Raw genomic sequence first — 23,244 nt, forward strand, 5'->3', positions numbered from 1 at the left:
TGGTGATGGCAAACGCAGAAAAAAGATCGCAGTTTGTGATTGCTAATAAAGGTGGTCACTTGGCTGATATTGTATTCAAAAAATAGTTTTAATAAATTGTAAATAACCAAACCAAATAAAAATACTTCACTTATACAAATCTGTTGTTTTTTTGTTCACAGTTATTCAATGTTTTCATACCGACATAAAAGATGGCGCACCTTGTATATATAGCTGGAGCTGACACCCTTTGTTGCGAGCTTCGCCGAGCTCCTCTTCCATTGTATCACTTCTTTGATCCCCTTAACAATTCTTTTCTAACCATTGTTTAATAATAAGTATTTGACCTTTTACATCCCAAGTCAAGGTCGAACATCAACCAAATATTCGATGGCCCACTAGTCCAAACGCAGAGTATTATTAAATGTAATGCGAGTATAATGCAAGAGTAGTAATTAAATCGATTGCGTAAATTATAACTCATATGAGATCTCACGCACATTTTTTGCAAACTTTCTCAAGCATATGAAAAAGAAATTTCTTTGCTTTCAAGCGTATTACTATTTCCTATAGTTCTCAGTTATTACTCAACAGTGAATTGGAAAATTAATTCTGGTTGCACAACAAAATGGGTTACGCTGCTGAATTGTTTAGCTGGTGTTTGAAGTCTATGGAGTACTTGGGTTATTTAGATGAAAGCAAACGTTCACGCGCCTATTTACTAATATCTGTGCCAGCTCTAACAATTTTACCAGCAGCTTATAACATTTGCTTCAATTGGACTGGTTTGGGTAATGCGATCTACGATATATTTATCATCATGATTCTGATTACAACGGTAACGCGTGCTTTTGCTGTAATAACTCATCAAAAGAAATTTGCGGATACTTATAAAGAGATTGATAATTGGTACAACGATCTGGAGGTGAGTTGACCTTATCAAGCGAATATTATATATTATATATAATATAATTGGCGCTTACACCCATTTTGAGTGGTTGGCCAACCTTCTACTCCTATTTGATGTTTTTCCCTAAATGGCGGTGCCCTCAGTTTTCAATCCGAGTCCGAAAGGCAGATATTTTTTCTTTATTAGAAGCTTTTTAAACTCGGAGGCTTTTCGTTACCTGCCGAGGGGCGACCGCTATTAGAAACTTTCTATCACTGTGGTGTTTCATGCACGGAGTCTCGAACCTAACCACTTCCGGATGGTAATCGCGCACCACGCCATTGTTTTGTAATTATTGCTTGGTGATGTAAGTTGTCTAATTTTCACCCAATGTTGGTCATCTTGACCTGCTTAATAAATCCATGGTGTCCTCCTGAAAATGAAATTTTTTATTTCAGAGCAAATTCTAAATAAGAACTACTCAAAAGCTTAGAAATGAAAACTTCAGCTAAAAAAGTTAGAAGGCAATACTGTTTCTGTTGCGCCACAAAACGTAGACAGGAGAGGGGGTTAAGTTTGTTAATATCCCAAAAGACAAAATGAACTCGAAAGATAGGGTAAAATCGTCCGGCACTTCATTGAAACCAGACGAAAAAGTTTGAGTGTATCACTTTTCGGCTCCTCCGATTTCTATCAAAACTTTTGCTTTGCTGGAATGAGCTCGTGACGGAACAAGCTTGGGTTGATACTTCTACACAAACTGAGTAAATCCTTTTTTATTTAAAAAGTGTAGTTTTATTTTATTATTTTTTTTATTTAGACCATATACTGATTGTCGTGGATTCCTCTTGGAAAATGATTTGGCCCATCTTAGGAACGACTTGTGAAACTGGATAAATTCAAATCCAATGTCAGTCAAATACTTTCTGAGGGGCAGATTAAAAAAATTAGAAAACCTGACTGAAACAATTCTTTGGGCTTGGGACATGGCACCGGCAATATCCAAAACTCGTACATAGATTAACATATCAATGTCTTCTGAGAATGGGAAAAATATATTTTTTGTGGGAAAATATTATTTATTATATATATTGCGGAAAATACTCAGCTAAGCTCTATTTTATTTCTGTATGGCTTAGTTATCAGAATTGTTTGTCAAACAATGAGCTTTTGAATTTAGGATACTCATGTTTCTAGAACCTGAAAAAATAAAAAAATTCGGGAACAGTTTTTGGGCAGTTTGGTTTTACGGCTGGACTACTAACCCTGCGCAACCCCATGTACGTCAGTAGGGAAAGCACTTCCAGATCACATATTTATAGCGAGCCGCTTGCTCCAGGAAAAACACCCGCTTTCGACCGCATCTCATATGATGAATCAGACGTCGAGGAAAGTTAATTTTTAACGAAGTTTACATTTTCGACCTGTGCGGTCTGCGAGAGATCTTTCATTTCTCTCCTGCCATCCATATAGGAATTTCCCTATCCGACACGCTATCTAAGGATAATAGACTCCATCGAGGGAGGAATTATTATTCCATGGTTTACATCGACCTTTTCTACATTTTGTACTAGCTTTTCAGAAAGGGGATAAACTTATGCCTCAGTTGTCAAACTTTATGATTCAATAACAAAAGTTTCAAAATGTTCTACTGAAATTGGACACTCCTTAATCCATTGTTGCAGTTTGGAAGTAGGGAGAGAAGGGAAGAATATGATTGCCTTCTGCGAAAATGATAGTAGAAAAGTAATAGGAATAGTACATAAAGTAAATAATATGCACATAAGTATTGGGTTGGGGTTGGTTATTTAAACAAAAAATAATTTGATCAATAAGTTAATTAATTATATACTCGCCGTTGCTGTTTACAACCTCTTCCGACCTCTCAACCAATTTGTTCATGCCGTTCCGCCAAAAACCGCCTAGTCTGGTGTCGCAGACGTTGCTGAGCAAGTTTTTATGGACGTCTTTGTTATCGAAGGCAACGCCCTTCACATGGTTTGACAGGGAGCAGAAAAAATCATAATCGGTCGGTACAAGACTGAAGAATACAGCGCATACTGAAGGAGCTCTTATAGTGCCGCTTTGACGACATAGTTCCTGAGGCGTTGTCGTGAAAGAGTATTGTTTGACCATGTCGATCAGGTATTTTCATGATCGGTGTAGGTGGGCAATGTAGAGCTCCTTATTCATCGTGGCATTCTCTTCGAGCATTTTCCAGTGCACCATGCCCCTCCCATTCATATTGCTGTATAGGAACCATTTCTCATCTTCCGTATGACCACGTGTTGCTCGATGACAGGCAAGATGCTGAGAGACAATTTGAAGACAGGCTGCCAGTTTTGTAGTAATTCCCATTGAATGAAGGAAAGCCATTTCACGACTGGCTTGGCGACCATTCTCCTTTCCGTCCTGTAGACTTACCTATGACACCTTCCCCATACACGTGGCAAATGACCCGGGCTACTTCCGCAGCTTTTTGCCCTCGATGAAAATCTAAGAAGAGCAGGTATCGAGAAAAATTGATTTTTGCCTGCCGGGTATTACATTTCTAAGCCTCTATAAAAAAATTAAATAACTAAAAATACAATTAATATAATTTTGTAGAGCAGAGACAGTTCAATCGAATAAATACTTACCCTTTGTCCAACACTAAAACAATCCTTGTAAAATAAAAAAAAATACAAAAACGCTATGAACTTATCTCCCAACTGAATATTTTAAAACAAAAAGTAGATTACATGTGAAAAAACTACTTTTGGTCATAAAGGTATTTATCCCTTCAAGCACTTGTTCAAATATTTAATGCGAAATTGCGTTCGGCTTCTTCACATCTTCATCTAATAAAATATTTTATGTATACAAAAATGGTTTTTTTCGTCATGTATTTTGTTTCCATTCAATTTAGCAAACACTGTTTCCAAAAGCTTAATTTTTCTTAAAAAATCAGCACTTGGTTTAACCAATGCCCCTAGGAAACTGTGGCGACCCATGTAAGTGAAACCTCATTGGACACATAGTCTCTTTCGTATGATATAGCCGGCAGCATTTGGACACAGTGGACTCGCTCGGCAAGGGAAAACCCTTATTGTACAAATGGTTGTACATCTTTGGTCTAGCAAAATTGAAAGCTATTTCCGATGCAATATCAGCCCATGCCCATTGGTGCCTTTTCCGATTTTTCTCTAATTTTCTGACTTGCCCTTCAGTAAAAATTGAGCTGTCATTAGACTTAAATTTCTCCAATTCCACGACTCGTGCATTGCGCCTTATTTTTCAAGAATTGCAACCTGGCTATCAGAGTTCGATCTAAATCAAAATACAGTTTTACATATTTAATTTTCATTAATTAAAAACAGTTTTTAATCACTCTGAGTACAAATATCGAGAAATGAAGAGTCGGGTTGTACAGCCTCATTTCCAATATTTAAAACTTGGGCAGGCATTGGAATAGCATCAGTGGAATGTTTAGCTCTTTTCCGATCAGTCCCGGTCTCAAAATCCATTTCAGAGAAATGGAGCGTACATACTTTTTCACCGAGCTTCAAGAAGTTTCCGAATGGCTCAATCCATTTGTTTCTTTTAATTTCTTCCCTTGGGACGGAAACAAATTGTATGCCATCTTGTAAAATACTGATAGGTACAGAAACTATTAAAATATGATATATTAGTACATTCAAAATGGCAAAACCTAAGCAAATTAACATGGCCGAAATTCACAGTGGTCGTTCAAATGCCTGCTGAAACTTAACACAGAGAATACAAGAACTTTGATAGGGTCTAATAGGTAACCAAGCTAGAGGGCTGGGAGTGTCATACTATGATACAATTATTGTAGAAACTGCTATCATATAGCAGAGGAGGAAATTATTAGGCATCTGAATTGTGACTGTAAACAAACCATTTTGTATTCACACAATCTTGTGTCCACCTATTCTTGCTTTTGGTATAATACGCCTATTTATATTGCTATTACTAGTAACGGGTGATTTTTTAGCTATTATCTTTTTAAACAGTTGGTTTAAATAGCTGACGTACGTTTCGTGTTTTGTTTCACTGTCAAACATCTTCAGTTTGGTCTATAAATTAACCATGAATCGTCTTACAAGCGAACAACGCTTGCAAATCATTGAATTTTATTATAAAAATGCGTGTTCTATTAAGAAAGTTTAAAGTCGAAAAATTGTGTTCAGCGACGAAGCTCATTTTTGGATCTATGGGTATGTAAATAAGCAGAATTGTCGATTTTGGAGTGAAGATCAGTCAGAAGAATTGCAAGAGCTACCAATGTAGGGTCAGCTACCAATGAAAAGGTCACAGTTTGGTGCGGTTTATGGGCTGGAGGTATCATTGGACCGTACTTCTTCAAAGATGCTGCGAATCGTAACGTAACTGTGAATGATGAGCGCTACCGTGAAATGATATCCAACTTTTTTTTGCCCAAAATGCAAGAGCTTGACTTGCATGACATGTGGTTTCAGCAACACGGTGCCACATGCCACACAGCACTCGTAACAATGGACTTGTTGAGAGGCGAGTTCGGTGAACATTTTATTTCACGTTCGAGACCTGTCAACTGGCCACCCAGATCGTGCGATATAACACCTTTAGATTATTTTTTCTGGGGCTATGCTAAAGCTCATGTCTATTCAGACAAGCCCGCTTCAATTAACGCATTGGAAGCCAACATTAAAGCATTTATTTCTGCTCAAATATGAACGAGACTTTATCAATAAAACGGTCCGCGGATGACATATGGCAAAAATAAATGTTTGACGTGATAACGTCTTATAATTTGATTTAACAGGCTGCACGCACGAAAAAATGTGTCATTACCTTGCTCATTAGTGTTACCTTGCTCATATGTCGTTACCTTGCTCATTTGTCGTTACCTTGCTCATTGCATTGAATGAACTGCAAGCGAAAGAGCACAATCGGTCCCCGCATTCGACATCTGGCTCTGTCCTACTTGAGTGAGCATATATATGTATGTATATGCGCATTTGTATATAAATTCACATACTTGTATTTGCATATGCCTTCTTCCTGTGTGCATGGTAATGAACCATTTCTCTGTTGAGAATAAGACGATGATAGAAAAAGTAGGAAATGAAAGGAAGTGTTTCGAGTGTAATGTGTCTTGAAAAAGTCAAATCGATGATGATGCCTCTTAGTGTTGTTGACTTATTAACGTCTGATGCACAATCGAAATTGAAGATATCTTTCATGAATTTGATAAATGTTTCGTCATTTTCCACGTTTGTGTAAATGTAACTTGACTTATTCCATTGCAATTCCATTTACCTCCTCCTCTATATCCATATAAAATATCTATCAAACAAATAAAATTAAAATTTTGTTTTGAAAATTGCAACCATTTCATCAATATTTTCTTATGACGTTGTCACGTTAAACTATCGTCAGTAAACCGACTTTACAGACAACCACTTTTTTTTGTTTTTTGGTAGGACTGTTATAAGCTTGCATGGCAAATTTCAGCGTGATATGTCACATAGTTTCTTTTCTGTGCTACTGTAAACAAGGCAAGCTCGAGTGTGTTTTTCGAATTTAACGATGGAAATTCAAGTTGAACAAAGAATTTGTTTGAAATTTTGTTATTCCAACAAAATTTTGGCTTCAGACGCCTTAAAAATGTTGCAGACAACATATGGGGACTCTGCTCTATTGCGTGCACTTGTTTTCCAGTGGTACAAATCGTTCAAAGAGGGCCGTACATCAACCCAAAAAACCACGCCAAAGTCGCTCAAAAATTAAGGTTATGCTGACTGTTTTTTTCGATTACAAAGGTGTGGTGCTCTCGGAGTTCCTTCCGCAAGGCCGATCGGTTAACGCTGAATATTATTTAGACGTTTTAAAGCGTTTGCGCGAGAACATTCGTCTTAAAAGGAAGGAATTGTGGGACAACAAGTCATGGTTCTTGCATCACGATAATGCACCAGCTGACACATCACGTCTTGTTCGCGATTATTTGAACAAAAATAATGTTAATATCGTTCCGCAAGCACCGTATTCGCCTGATATGGCTCCAAGTGACTTATTCCTGTTTCCCAAGCTCACGTTGCCGCTCCGTGGAAAACATTTTGAGACAATTGAAGTCATAAAAGAGAATTCGAAGAAGGAACTGAAATCCATACCGAAATCGGCCTTCCAGAAATGCTATGATGATTGGATAAAACGTTGGCATATGTGTATCGCCTCCAATGGTGATTACTTTGAAGGAGATAAAATAAAAATTGAACAATAATTAACCGTTTGTGTTTTATTAAAACAGTCTCGTTCATATTTGAGCAGAAGGTATGTGAGATACCGGCCGAAACATTGGAAAGAGTATGCCAGAATTGGACTAAGCGAATGGAGCATTTGAAGCGCAGTGACGGTCAACATTTGCATGAAATAATCTTCAAATATTAATTATATGGGCTGTACTATCGACTTAAATAAAAATTTCATGCATTTTTTTGAGTTTTACGTGTGTTTTATTGAAAAACTTTCCTATAGCTCTTAAAAAATCACCCTTTATTATACATTATATTATTTTACTTACTGATAGCCACTTTATTCCTCGTGCTAACCGGCGTCAGTTGGACACACCAAGTGAAGCCAAGTCCTTCTCCAGCTGGCCTTTCCAACGTAGACTTTCCGCAGGACTTTCTCCTCCTCTACTACCACCAGCTGGTACCGCATCGTATTCTTTCGGAGCCAGAGCGTTTGTTTCCATTTGGACGACATGGCCCAACCACCGAATCCGATGTATCTTTCTTCGCTGCACTATGTCTATGTGCTTGTAAAGCTCATAAAGCTCATCATAATTTTTCTCTCAAACACTCCGAATGACGCCTCGTCGGATATTGCCATCGTCCAAGCTTCTGCGCTATACGTTAGGATAATACTACTATAATGAGTGAAAACTGAAGAGTGAGCAACATTGTTGATGAATTAAGAAGCCTATTTTTTCTGTAGAAGCAAGAAAGCTACTTGAATACAGAATCTTTTTACAGCGTTTTTTTTTTGTTCTGCTTTATTTCTGCGTAAATATGCGTATATCAAACAGGCTGTCTCACCTTGTACAATATTATTACATATTATTGATTGTTTATACTATTTGCTTCACGTATTTTCGACAGCACGATGATGACAAAAGAACTTTTTATGAGCTACAGAATTTCACTAAACGTACTGTACATTTTTCCAAATATATTCAACGTTGTATTACAAGCGCCGCCGCATTCGTTTCCTTTCAACCAATTCTGACCCAATATGGCAGTGAGTATGTATGTATATTTGTACCTAAAACAGAAAATTAAAAAAAATTTACTAACTTTAACAGACTTCGTTATTAGCATTGCAGTACCAGGTGTCGATTTACTAAAGAGCCCATCTTTCGAGATTATCTACCTACTTCAAGCATTTTGGGTAATCCCAGTATGCGCTTATTCATACATTCCGAGTGTGAATTCGTTTCTAATATTGATGTCTTTTGGAACATTCATGCTGAAAGATCTTCAGCAGAGAATCAACAATTTATCCCAAATGAATGAGGAGAGCGCCTTAAAAAATATCAAGAAATGCGTTCAATTCCATATGAAGATAATCAAGTAAGTGATATATTTTCTTTTATAGAAGCTTAAATAATTACACCAATCAAAAGAGTGTTAAAACATATTCGTTAACTACATGCACATATATATAGATATATATATCTATATATAGATAATTGTATGTGTTTGTGTGTATAAGTTTATGGTACGATCGAGATGAATAAAATAAATATATGTACACATTTCCTTAGCTTACATGATGATTTGGAAGAATTATTCTCGACCACAAACTTGCTAGATGTCGGTATTTATTGCATAATAATGTGTATGTTGCTCATATATTCAACGATGGTGAGATATATTTTACTATTATATACTTAAATGGATACTTCTTAAGCTTATTATTACTTACATACGTATGTATGCATATATAATTAGCACATAAATCTTTTGTTAGATGTTTGGCCGAGTTCCTACTGCAGTTTGTGTGCCGCCTCCAGACAGGTAGTTGGTCATGAGAATCTTTTTCATAGTGTGATAGAAACACACTCGGAGGTCTACTGTTGCCTGCCGAGGGGTGACCACTTTAGAAAAAACCTTTTCATTTGGTGCTTCAAAATTAGCAGTTAGGAATTTTATAATTTATTTTAACGTTAAGATTCCATTAATTTATCTTCCCTTCAACGAAATTCTGTGCTCCAAATACTGTAATTACTAGGAGTATTATTTATTGCTACATATATATTTTTGTAAGCAATATTTGGATTCCGTGAATTATTAGTTCAAAAATAAAATTTTATAATATTGAATTTTTAATTGATTTCATCACATTTTTAATCCACTTTATACACTTTAATTTTTCAGGAATTTGATTTGGCACTTATTTTAAAAGGCATTTTAATTTTATGCGTTCAAACAGTCTCCCTTTTTCAAACCTTTTATCTGGCAAACGATTTCTCCGATGAGGTAAGGGGAATTTGGTTTCGATTTTCACAAATTGTTAATCAATGTTAACCGAAAAATGTATCTTTCAAGAGCCTTGCTATAGCTAACGCAGCATACAATACCAACTGGACTCAACGTGACGTGAAATTTCGCAAATATGTACTGTTGATAATCACTAGAAGTCAAACGCCTTTGCAGGTAATTTAAAAAAAAATAACAAATAATTGTACATACGAGGTGTGTTCAAAAAGTATCGCGAACCTTAAATTTTCGCAGGTTACGTATATTCGGATTTCGATTTTTTTGTGGCGACATGTTGGTACTCATGTCTCTCACTCATGTCGACGAGTTCGGCAATTTTGAATGTTCAGTTAATTTTTGGCAGCTGCTTTTCTTGCAAGTGTTTCGGCTCGTCTTCGATTTTTACCTATTCAAAAAGATGGATCGAAGAACCTATATCAAATTTTGTGTGAAAAATGAAATTAAGTGCGCGGATGCATTTCAAATGTACCAAAGCAACGTTTATCGGTGGTACGAAATGTTCTCGGAAGGCCGAGAAGATGTGAACGATAAAAAGCGTGCCGGACGCCCAAGCACTTCAACAACAAACGAAAAAATTGATGAAGTGAAGAAAATGGTATTGGCCAATCGTCGAATCACCGTTAGAGAAGTTGCTGAGGACCTAGACATATCGATTGGCTCGTGCCATTCGATTTTTTTCAATGATTTGGTTATAAGACGGATCGCCGCAAAATTCGTAATAAAACTGCTTACTTTCGACTAAAAGCAGCATCGCATGAACATTGCTAATGAGATGTTGGACTCTGTCCGCGACAACCCAAATTTGCTCCAGAGGTGATAACTGGTGACGAATTGTGGGTTTATGGTTATGACGTGGAAACCAAAGCTCAATCATCTCAATGGAAGCTGCCGCACGAACCAAGACCGAAAAAAGCGCGCCAAGTTCGGTCGAACGTAAAAGTTTTGCTTACTGTTTTCTTCGATTTCAGGGGCGTTGTGCATCATGAGTTCTTGCATCGGGTAAAACGGTCAATAAGGTTACCTTGCAAGTTATGCACAATTTGCACGAAGCAATCCGCCATAAACGCCTGGATTTGTGGAAGATCAAAAATTGGCTCCTGCATCACAATAACGCCCCTGATCACACATCATTGCTTGTGCGCGACTTTTTGGCCAAAAACAACACACTTATGATGCCACAGCCACCGTATTCCCCAGATCTGGTCCCCTGTGACTTTTTCTTGTTCCCGAAACTGAAGAGGCCCATGAAAGGACGACGCTACGCTACGGTTGGCGAGATAAAGACGGCGTCGAAGAAGGAGTTGAACAAGATAAAAATGATTTTTTGAAGTGCTTCGAAGATTGGAAGAAACGTTGTCACAAGTGCGTAATATCTCATGGGGCTTACTTTGAAGGGGACAAAATAGATATTAATGAATAAATAAATAATTTTTGAAAAAACACAAAATTCGCTATACTTTTTGAACACACCTCGTATGCTCGTTTTATGTAATATATGTATAGAACAAGCCTTAAATCAGGGCGGCCGCCGTTGCCGAATGCGTTGTAGTGTGACTACCATTCGGTACGTACGTTCGAATACCCGTGAAGCACTAAATCAAGTATCGTGCAGTGATTGAACTTTATATTTTTGGAAGGTTTAAAAGCAACGGAAATTTATGATTGAATGTTGAAAGTGTATAAGAACTCTTCGCCATCAATTACTACAGTAAAAAGATGGGTTGCTGAATATAAGCCTTAAGCTTTCGTACAAGCCTTAAATACAATCCACGTCAAGGACGTCCAAAAACAGCAACACCAGAAATCGGAGAAAATATACGGGATATCGTATTGAAAAATCGTCGAGTGACTAAAAGAAATTTAGTAAAAGCCCTGGGCATCTCATGGGGTTTCAGAAAGTTGTGTCCGCAGTGAGTGCCGCATTCGCTAACAATGGAACAAAAACACATTCGAAACAGACTTTCTCTGCATCCAGCAACATTTATAGGAGTTTTTTAATGATAAAGTGTTCCTAAATCAAAACAAGAGACGAAGGAGTGGTGTGCATCTGGTTCTTCGGTGTCCAGAAATCAGCCAAGGACGTTTTAACATCAGTTTTTTTTTTGGATGCGAAAGGAATTTTCTGTGTGGATTACTTGAAAACTAGTAAAACAGTAAATTATGAATGAATTTATGAAAAAATACCCAGTTTACAAAAGAAAGAAATTAATTTTCATCAGGACAATGCACCGTGTCACAAGAGCATTTTGACAATATCTAAGATCCATAAATTAAAGTTCGAATTGTTAGTAGCATCTACTAGATTTGGACCATATGTCGAAATTTTTTTATTTCACGGTAGCGCTCACCATTCACAGTTACGTTACGATTGGCAGCATCTTTGAAGAAGTACGGTCCAATGATACCTCTAGCCCATAAACCGCTCCAAACTGTGACCTTTTCTGAATACATTGGTAACTCTTGTAATTCTTCTGGCTGATCTTCACTCCAAAATCGACAATTCTGCTTATTTACGTACCCATTGATCCAAAAATGAGATTCATCGCAGAACACAATTTTTCGATAAAAAAGTGGATCTTCGGCCAACTTTCCAAGAGCCCATTCACCAAAAGTTCTGTGTTGCGGTAGGTCGTTCGGCTTCAATTCGTGCACCAGCTGTATTTTGAAAGGCCTCACACCTAAATCCTTTCGCAAAATTTTCCACGTTGTTGAGTAACAGAGGCCCAATTGCTGCGAACGGCGAGGAATCGATAATTGATGGTCATCATTAACACTGGCCGATACAGCTGCGATATATTATTCAGTTCGCACTCTACGTAAGCGTGTTGGTGGTTTGATGTCCAATAATATAAATTTGGTTATAAATTTAGTCACAAAAGCTCGAATAGCCGCTTCAGTGGGTCGATAAAATGACCATAAAATGGAAGAAGCGCGGGATAAACTTTCTTAACAGAACTTTTATAATAAAACCCAATGATTTATAAGCGTTGTTCGTTTGTAAGACCAAATAAATTATAAACCAAACTGAAGATGCTTGACAGTGAAACAAAACACGAAACGTGTGTCAGCTGTTTACACCAACTATTTAAAAAGATAATAGCTAAAATCACCCGTTATATCAGTCAACTGCAGGTGTGCTCTGGGATTTTGGCTATGGATAAAAATATCGAACAAAGAATTTGTCTTAAATTTTGTGTTTTGAACGGGATTTCGTGTGCCATATCGTTGAAAATGTTGCAGAAAGCCTATGGCCATAGGCGAGTGTACTTTTTCAAAAACACGGGTCTACGAGTGATATTAGGCTTTTGCAGAGGGCCGAGAAATCGTGGAAAATTTGCCCTGATCTGGTCGCCCATCAACGTCTTCAACGGATGAAAACGTCGGCAAAGTCAAGTTCAGTTTTATCACGAACTTAATTCACTTTTATGATCGCTTTTGTAAGACGTCACTCATCGCACATCGTAGGAATCTCGCTGTCGATTGATTAGTTTTTTCCCATTAAGTAACCGAGATGCTCTTCAGGCAGAATGATTTATCTTCGATCCAGTTAATGGCGCAATTGACTGCTCAGTTTTACTAGGAAGCATAAAGTTTAATGCCGCCGTAGCCGAATGGGTTGGTGCGTGACTACCATTCGGAATTCACAGAGAGAACGTGGGTTCGAATCCCGGTGAAATGCCAAAATTAAGAAAAAGTTTTTTCCAATAGCGGCCGCCCCTCGGCAGGCAATGGCAAACCTCCGAGTGAATTTCTGCCATGAAAAAGCTCCTCATAAAAATATCTGCCGTTCGGAGTCGGCCTACAGTTTGTCCCTCCATTTTTGGAACAACATCAAGACGCACACCACAAATAGGAGGTGGAGTTCGGTCAAACACCCAAAACGGGTGTACGCGCCAATTATATATATATATATATATATATATATACACAATTTAATGTGCCATGCAGAGTTTTTCGGCGTTTTAAGATTTTTCGCGTTGGCTTTAGTAGAGAATCATATAGTGCTAATGCGCCGCTCATTAAAACATTGTGTGCCTTTAATTTATCTCTGAACCTTTTTAAACTTGGAACTTCTGGGGTATTTTAAGTACGTAAATGCGTTTAGATACATAATTATTAATTTCGTTAAAATTCAATTCTAACTTGCATATATTTTTAGCAATTTAATGGTTTCTTGTGTCGATAATCTAATTGTAGTACACCTTTTAATCTTAACCTAACCTTACCTTAACCTAAAATTTGGTCGTCATCATGAGTTTTCGGACGAAGCTCATTTTCGGCTCAGCAGCTACTTATTTCAGTGAGCAAAATTCTCGTGTTAGATCTGACATATTCAAAAGTATTCGATCAAGCATCACTGGATTCATGAGCTTGACGGTTCGGTGCGGACACACCGGAAACCATCGTCCTCGATATTGAGTGATGTTAACTAACTTTCTGTAGGCAGATCTCGACAACAGCGATATATTCGAGCGATGGTCTCAAGAAGGCGGCGTTACATGCCATGCAAGTGTTAACACGCTTCAAGTTGAGAAGAAGAAATTTGACGACAGGGTCATCTCAAGGCGAGCGTTCATCAATTGCCCGTCGCTATCATGCGACTTTACACCCTTCGTTGTTGTTCTATTTAAATTCCACTGCTTACGTAGGTTGTAAGTAAGATGTAAAGAACTTAAGGCAGCGCTATTCGCAAACCGCTATTTTCCTCTTTGCGAATTCGAAATTTAAGTGACGTGAGTACAAAAAATAAACAAATCTTTGGGTGAAAATGTACTTATGTATGTTGCATTCTCTCACTCTTGGCTTTCCACTTCCTCTCACCTATTCTTCCTCTACTTTTTATTTTTTTTTTATTTTCTGTACTGACGTCACAGTAGTAAGATGGCACAATCTTATAATCTGTCATTCTTGGACTGTGGCTATATGGATTTGTTTACAGCAACGATGGGCACTGTATTCGGATCAGCAGGCTTCATGCTAAATAGCTGGTGATCGCTGGCGTTTGATGCACGCCTGCTTCTGCAATTGCGGTGCCAGTTCCTTGTTTGACAACCTATTTTAGGATATAACATTATTCCTTGTATTATATGGGCCGCAGTTGAAGAGATTTCGGAGATTTTGTGATCTACTTAAGCATTCTAAATGGACTACTGCGGTATTCATTGTTTGCCCAGGGCCTAATTGATTGTCATTGCACAATATGGACTAACAATATTGCTTCTACCAATTCACAAAAATAATTAACTGAAAATAAGTAATTTGAATTTTTTAAATTTATTAATTTTTCTCTTATTCTTAGTTCACTGCTGGCGGCTTCAAGCCCTTGACTATGGAAATTCTTCTCCAAATTTTACGCATTTCATATTCCCTATTCTCTTTCCTAAAGGGCACAATGTGAACTGCTGAAAATCGATCAATATAATCTCAACATCAATATTCATATATGTATATGTAGATAAAAATGTTTACACACCTGAGAATGAGAATTCAATTTGAAGAAGTTAATGGAGTCCCACACAACATGTCATGCTTATATAAAAAAAAACAGTTTGAATATTACAATAGAATGTCATAAAGTACATAATAATTGTGTATGTATTTAGTAAGCCCTTTGGAGCACAAATAAAAATGCTTAATTGTGTAGATTTGCACGAAAAAATTCTAAACTATTACATTCAATAATACAAATGCATTGGTGAGTATGAAGAACCATAAATTCTGCTTGGTGCACACAAAAATATAGGATTTAGCTTTTTCATAAAATTCGTCACAGTCGCTTTCGAACTTTTCCAAATTTAGCAAAGCAGGGAAGACTTCGTTTCCAGATTAGGATGGCTCTGAAAGAAAATTGTGAGGGAAACTTTGGCTGCTACGTCACTTGAGGATTCAGCCACCGAATTCTGCGCGATCATTTCACACGTATTCACGCACTCGCCCAAACACATATTCAAACAATCCTCCAATCAGTCGACCACTTCATTTGAAATTTCTAAAAATAAGCAAAAATCAAAAGTTATTATTATACGAGTATTGCACTTAGCGACAAGATTGATAAAAAATGATGGGTGTTTTTTGAATTTGACTCGCACCTGTTGAACCACTAGGTTTCTTCGTTATAACAATTGCCGAGGATTCCGGAAGAAATATGTTTTCCTGTCTATGTCTATTGGCAACTTCTTAATTTCCATGTAGGTAGTTGCTGTATGGAGCTCGAAAATTTTCATTGGACCGCAAGGTATTACTTTCGAGCTTGAACGTCATACGCCTGTTCATAAAATGTTGTGAACATTTATGACAACAATTATTAACATTATGACTTTTTATACCCATAACTATAGCTCTTGCCGGCGCATCACAAATAAATGATCGGCAGCTCACTTTTTAAGCTTTATCATTGAAGATATAGTTTTCGTTAAGCAATTCAGTAAACTCTTCAATAAATGGCGTTAAAAACTGATTAACGTTTTTAGGCTGACTATTACCAGAGTAAACTCCCACGGTATATACACACTTCGTGCCATGCACATTAAGGAGGATCGCCCAAGCCTGAACTAAAGAGCATTTAACTTCAAGTATTGGTAATCCGTCGACGTTTACGTTTAACTCAATTTTATCGCTTTGGTGTGAATTAGAACAAAAAAATCTGTCAAGCACTCTTTCGGCCCATAGTGGACGTACTCACCTTCAATTTGAACTATTGGTGCATCCCTAGGGTTTTTTTTTCAATGTTCTTGCATCTTTTGGCAAGGTAGGCAGTGAATGTCTTAAAATTGTCAACAGTGCATCATGGAGAATTGCAAATCACTCCATTTAGCTAACTTGTCTCTAGTATCAGACTGATCAATGAGTTCGTCACCGCTTTGTAAAGAACTTATACTTGGGAATGGAGTATCATTTTGTTCATTGAAATTTTCAATATCAACATAAGCCACACTTTTTTCAGTAACACTTTCAGGAGTACCGACACTAGGATTCCTTTCAATATAACTTGTTTTCGTTCTTTTATTAAGAAGGAGATCAATAACTACTTACGACTCTTTTCTAATGCTTCTTTTATATTTATTTGGCATATTGTAATATTATTTGGTTAACTTTTTATAACAATCAATTGTGTATTGTATTTAACACTTCAATTACTTATCAATTCTCTCACTATAAACGGTAATACTTTAATTTATAAACAAATATACATGTTTATTAAAATATCTTTCAATATTTACCCAAGAACTTTAGACAGCCAAATGCAAAATGATAGACAAATATTGATGAAATTTTATTCACATAACGGGATAACAAATAAATTTTTTGAAAAAGGAGTGAAAACTGGTGTGGTGAATAAGGATTTCTCAATTATGGTAAATATGGGTTTGTTACAGATAGACGTTTCTCAAGTAAGTTCTAAAATCGCTTGTGAATTTTGATTTTTTTAAGCTTAATAGAAATGAGATTGAGAAAAAGTTACAATTTTCTTTTAATTTAAGCTTTTTCGCAAGTACTATTGCAGTTCTCTTTTCAAATGGTCGATTGGGTCGATGTTCAGACGGTATGCGGGATGAGGCTGATAGAGTGTTTATGAGCCGAAATACATAGATTAGCCGCAGGTCTCAGCAAATCTACATTAGGCGTACTAGCCTGTGGATAGTTTTACATAAATATTAAGAGACAATTAACGCAGAAGCGAAGGCAAAAAACTGTATATCGATATCCCTTATCTCTATTGTCATTTGGTAATTGTTGAGAAATGAAGGAATCTGGCCTCCGTACTCCTTGCTATTCGCTGAAGAAGAGATGTCATTAACCTCCGAACGATATTTTCTTTTAGTGCTGAGATGGGCTGGGTTTGTTTCACATACTTTACTTTGGAGGTACCCCAACAGAAAAACTCCAGAGGGCTAAGATCTGGATTGCCAGTATATGTCTTCGGAACAGCTTATCAGTTTGTTGGAGAAAACATCACGCAGTATCGCCATTGTCGCTCTGACTGATACAAAGATACACCGTCCACGGAAATTGCTTGCCCCGTGACGATTTTCAAAAAAAAAAATGATCAAATTATTCCACCGCTTGATAGTGGACACCAAACCCCCACTCTGGGACTGTGAAGTGGCTATTGACGATTTTATAGTGAGTTTTGTCCGCAGGGGACAGTTTTGCTTATTTACATTTCCATTCAAATGAAAATGAGCTTCTCACTTCAAAAGATAGTGTTTACAGAACGAAATCGCTCGAACATTGTCTCGCAGAAATTTGTACGCGCTTGCCCGATTTGAACTTTGAAGAGTAGAAGTCCTCAATATTTCATGCACAATAGTTTTTGGAAGTCCCAGAGCAGCAAATTGCAGCGACGAGTTAACTCTTTTCATTTGTTCTCGATATCCGGATGTGCATCGGCCAGGGCCGGATAAAATCTTCTCTTGGGGGATCACGTAAATGTTGAATATTGTAGCGTGAACAAAATCTACGACGAGCATTTGCACACGAATCATTGGCCTTGGAATACGCTCCGATTGCGAACACGGGTGAGCACGTCCACTGTGACATCATGACTAAATAACCCGCACGAATAATGAAGCTAACATAGTTCTCTCCGCTCATACACTCAGCACGTAGGGAGGAACTTTAAATTTAAGCAATTTTGAAACCTAATTCTGCCATCGGGCACCTGTACTTATTTTAAGTTTGTTTAATACATTTTAATCAAATCAAGCACAAGATAATCCATGCATAAATACGAAGCTTATGAGGTCTGAAATATTTATAAGATAATGAGGTTGGATGGTCGATCTGTAGTGTCTGCCGGATGTTGTTGCATGCCACATAACAATTTTTTTATGGTTTGTCTGAAAGATTGACGTAATGAATTCAATCCAGAAGATGTTGAAGTCCCTAATGCTGGGCACAAACAGAAAATAAATCCAAACAATCGGTTGAAACTCATCTTGCCTCACAAGTGTGGATTTGTTGACGATTTTACTTTCACGCTGTTCGTTGCTGAGTGAGCATCGAACGCGGAAGAAAATGTTTATCATGTATGGTATTTATTTTAGCTTGAAAAGAAAACGAAAGAGGAAGATTTTTTTGCACACTTTCTATACTAGCATTTTTGTCTACTTCTTTACATTTTTCTAAGAAAATTTGTCACGATTTTAATTTTAAATTTCTGTCTTTATATTCATCGCTCTTATTTTTCTATAATGATGGCTGGCTTTTGAACAAATATTTGAGTTCCTCAATAAATTATTTATTTATTTATTAGAAATATAGTTATGAATAATTTACATAACTATTATATTCATATAATTATATTTCCATACAATTATAATTATCTTATTACATTACGAAAGACACTAGTAGATAAGACCATGTAGTCCGGTCAATTTACACATTCGAAGTTACTAAAATTCATAACAAGCTGAAAATGGATGAAATTGTTCAAAATATATGTAAAAATAAAATTTTAAAGCTCCCAATCGATCCGGCCGGGGGGAAAAATATTGATTCGAGGTCCAAGGTTAAAAAAATGGGTCTTTCGTGAATTTCTCGAAAACGGTCAGTTTTATCGCACAATTAACTCAGACAAAAATTGTAGATCATAAAATTATCTACAAAAAAGGTATCAATGATTTTTTCCTTAAATACCACCGTTTCTAAGATATAAAGAAGTAAAGCGTTGCGAGTGTAATAATATGCATATCTTTAATTAAGTTAATTAAGAGTTAATTGAGCCATAAAACTGACCGTTTTCGAGAAATTCACGAAACCCCATTTTTTTAACCTTGGACCTCGAATCAATATTTTTTCCCCCGGCCGGATCGATTGGGAGCTTTAAAATTTTATTTTTACATATATTTTGAACAATTTCATCCATTTTCAGCTTGTTATGAATTTTAGTAGCTTCACCCTTACGTTTTGGCCTAATTTGACCGGACTAATGGGCCAGCCTCAATAAATATTTTGCTTAATGTTGTCATTCGGCCGCTCATGTGCACAGTTCAAAATTTCAGAAGAATGAGAAAAATCGTGAACTTCGAGTCACACACACGCAACCGATTTCAAGTTGACAAAAATTTTGTCAATTTTCGATCGGTTTACCAACTGCGCCACACACGCATCAATCTGTTGAAATTTCAACCGATTGTTTGGATATGTTTCCCGTTTTTGGCCTGCATACGCAAACATTGTTGAAGCCATACGTGAGGCAGGTTTGGCTATCGCCAGCGCGCTATTGGAAAACTGGGTGATCGGATGGCTGACTGCTTGGGCATTTGATGAACTCATATTCCATAATTGTAATGAAAGTGTTTGCTCTGCTGCATAAATCTATAATGTAATGTAACATGATTCAATTATAGAAGGTTAGGTAAGTAAGCAGCTTTCTCGCTCCCTCTTGACAAATCGGCTCCCTTATTTGAAAACATGTTGCTTCTTTACAAATATTCCTAAATTTTTTACGAAAAAACTTTTAAATTGTAGTAAAAATTAAACTTTTGGTGCAAATTATGTGGTCGGCAACATCGTTTTCACTTTGACGCTTTGCCTTGTTATTATTCGTTGTAAATCATTTATCTGCTTGTAAACGTTCAAGTAAGTATAATAATAAAAGCTATTTTGTAAATTAATGGCATTTTTCACTATTTAGGTCGATTATGTCTTACATATGGTGGTAGTCGATTATTTGGAGTCGCCTTTCTGCTGCTGAAAACTACCGGTTGGTGAATTTTCATACACGTAAGTCCAGATCAGACATTTGTATAAATTCTTATTAAACTTTTTCATAGGTTTTTAGAACAGCGCTTTTGCAAATATAATAGTGACCACCTTACATACAATACATAAACAGTTAGTAAGTTCTGTTAGAATATTTGATAATAAATTGGTTTTAAAAGTTTTTATTTGTAGGACTTCACAGACGAGCAAGTGCAGCGGAAGATGTGTGTTGAAGATCTGGTTTTTAGAAACGAAGGCAAGTATGTGCGTATTTCTACCATCGTCACATGTGGTGCTACGGACAATTTCATAGATGACATTGATCGTGCTGTGTATGATGGTGCAAATACCTAGTAAGTGTTTGACATGTGACGGTCATTATGTGCCAAGTTCTGCTACCACTGAAATCAATTTGGCTTCCGAACTGGCTCTTCACGCTATCCGGTCTAGAACAATATGCTGTACGTAAATGCATGCGCAACACCTACACGAGCAAGTCCTCGCGCTTTACGTCTACATTTACACGTAAGTTGTAGTGATATATTTATGAATTAACAATTTTTAAGATTTTTGGTTTACAGGTTTTTGATTTCTGCCCGAATCATCGCAATTACTAAAAGTGGATTATATTATCAATATAGAAATTTTTCGATGTATTAGTTTTAGACTATATGAATATATTTTCCTAACTATACTAATATTAGGGACGCCAAGTATATTAAGGTAGACAAATTTTTAACAATAAACTAATAAATTTGTAATATTTTCAATTTTAACTCTTCTAACTCCAATGTTTTTCTTACGTGGAGGAATGATCGACTGAACTTCTGCTTTCGCAATGTCTTTACGGTAACAAATGGACACACATAGGTATATTGTTATGCTCGAAATACGAAATTAAATTTTCTGTTTTATCTCATTCCTGTCGTTAACATATCATGACAGCCAAATCTATATCAAATTCAATGGTTTAACAAGTTACTCTCTTAATGCATATGAAAGATGCTAAAAGTCAGCATTTATTTCAGGAATAAAAGTTTGTAAAAACAGTTATGAAACGTACATTTACGTTCGTACGGTACTGAAATGAGGAAATTTGCAACACGTCGTAACGCAAAGGTTACTAAACATGGCTTTATATGCATAAGAGTGAAATAATTTTCCAAAATATTTTTGTTTCCTAGCTGCATTTCCATTTTAATGTAATGAAAATACTCCTTTAGAGACTGGAGCATTTTTTCGGGGCGATGCGTGCCAAAGGCGGGTTGTATGACAATCCTAGTCCTATGGAATTTAAATATAGATTACGAAGATATTTATTAGGTGAATGAATGCATATATTACTCATTTCTGAATAACTTAACGCTTTCTATTAACAGCACGAAATACTTCAATATTAGTTGATCGTGGCAATGCTGAGGCCGACGAAACTAACTGGCTCCGTCTCAATGATACTTCTTTAGAAACTTTACAAAGTTTGCTAACAGAAGATGAGATAGTTTCAGACAACTCTCTCTTCGCCAACGATTCATTAAATGAGGACGCTGACTTTGATAGCTTACACGAAGATGCTCTTGAATATTATATATTGCCGGTTACATAATACGCAAATTAAAGTTGACCGATTGTTCATGCATTGAGCCTACATTTACTTGGGTTGACACTTTATCTAAGGGCGGATTAGTTAAACCAAGCACCGAGTTCTTGGACAAAATTAAAATGATGGAATCAGCGTTTAACCAGTTCAACGGCAGGAAGCTTTACGGTGGGATATCATTTTTACAAAAATTGTTCAGATTAAGTGAAAACGTGAGTTTACGCGATGATGTTAAACGATTTGTTTTAAATGCCGGATGCACTTTCAAATAAAGCATCTTAACCGGTGCAATAAACAAAAGAAGAGAACAATGAGCATTCGATAATACGCAAATTAAAGTTGACCGATTGTTCATGCATTGAGCCTACATTTACTTGGGTTGACACTTTATCTAAGGGCGGATTAGTTAAACCAAGCACCGAGTTCTTGGACAAAATTAAAATGATGGAATCAGCGTTTAACCAGTTCAACGGCAGGAAGCTTTACGGTGGGATATCATTTTTACAAAAATTGTTCAGATTAAGTGAAAACGTGAGTTTACGCGATGATGTTAAACGATTTGTTTTAAATGCCGGATGCACTTTCAAATAAAGCATCTTAACCGGTGCAATAAACAAAAGAAGAGAACAATGAGCATTCGATAAGATAATTGTAAGTAAAGTATGCAATGCTTTGGGCGTCCACTTGTGTTTCCGCGTATATATAAATGTATCTTTTTTTAACACAGATTTTATACTTGTAACTTTGCAGGCAATCTCGTTAAAAAATCGAATGTATGATTAGCGGACGTGACGAAATAAAAGTGGTTTTTCCTCGTTAAGAGTTTCCACTATTCTCAAGTTGTTTTATTTATTACTTCAGTGTATATTTACAAGTGGCACATATAGATTCCAATCCGATGCATGGTCAAAATACATATATATATGACACAAATCCATGGGAATAGTTAAGTTAAAAATATAAATAATTAAGTACCACTTATAAAATAACATAAAATTATTCTATGGCTTACAACGACCTTTTTCAATTTTTACTACATTTTCAGAAAGGGGATAAACGTATGCCCTTTTTTCCCTTGCTTCTAAATTGCATCAATGGATTAAGTAGCATCCGAAATCAGTTGTCAAACTTTACTTAACCTTGTAGAAGGTTAGGTAAGTAGTGACAAGGGCGCTTTGACACTCCCTTATTTTAGGGCTGCATTTACGAAGGATGGGAAAAAGGGAAAAATGTTTTCCCCTTCTTGCCTAAAGGTAGTAAAAAAGTACGTAAAGTAACTAATTAGTCCTGTACTAAGAGAAAAACAAGTATATTGGTTATTTAATCTACATTAAAACAAAACGACAGAAAAATTATAGTTTTTTCTTTAAACAAATGAAAATTTATTTAGAATATTTTCGATGTTTATCCAAGAGCACGCAGAACTATGTGATGTTACTTATGCATGTGTTTTTTTTTCTGCCGTTCGGAGTCGGCTTGAAACTGTAGGTCCCTCCATTTGTGGAATAACATCAAGAAGCACTCCA

At 36.5% G+C, this 23,244-nt stretch overlaps 1 protein-coding gene and 1 long non-coding RNA gene across 2 annotated transcripts; both read left to right on the forward strand.

Annotated features, from left to right (window-relative positions):
- The first annotated feature begins 607 nt into the window (after positions 1 to 607).
- LOC128861677 (odorant receptor Or2-like) lies at positions 608 to 14,884 on the forward strand. The gene is made up of 7 exons (XM_054099981.1): positions 608 to 904; positions 8,014 to 8,152; positions 8,217 to 8,484; positions 8,679 to 8,778; positions 9,292 to 9,393; positions 9,463 to 9,570; positions 14,714 to 14,884. Exons 1-7 carry the CDS (start codon positions 608 to 610, stop codon positions 14,810 to 14,812), a joined length of 1,113 nt encoding a protein of 370 aa, XP_053955956.1. The 3' UTR covers positions 14,813 to 14,884.
- Positions 14,885 to 19,951: 5,067 nt separating this feature from the next.
- Positions 19,952 to 20,844, forward strand: LOC128861678 (uncharacterized). Its single transcript, XR_008454399.1, has 5 exons — positions 19,952 to 19,998; positions 20,054 to 20,142; positions 20,193 to 20,257; positions 20,314 to 20,646; positions 20,703 to 20,844. It is a non-coding gene; the product is annotated as an uncharacterized LOC128861678 (long non-coding RNA).
- Positions 20,845 to 23,244: the final 2,400 nt, after the last annotated feature.

Source organism: Anastrepha ludens, chromosome 4, assembly GCF_028408465.1.
Source record: "Anastrepha ludens isolate Willacy chromosome 4, idAnaLude1.1, whole genome shotgun sequence".
Classification (NCBI taxonomy): domain Eukaryota; kingdom Metazoa; phylum Arthropoda; class Insecta; order Diptera; family Tephritidae; genus Anastrepha; species Anastrepha ludens.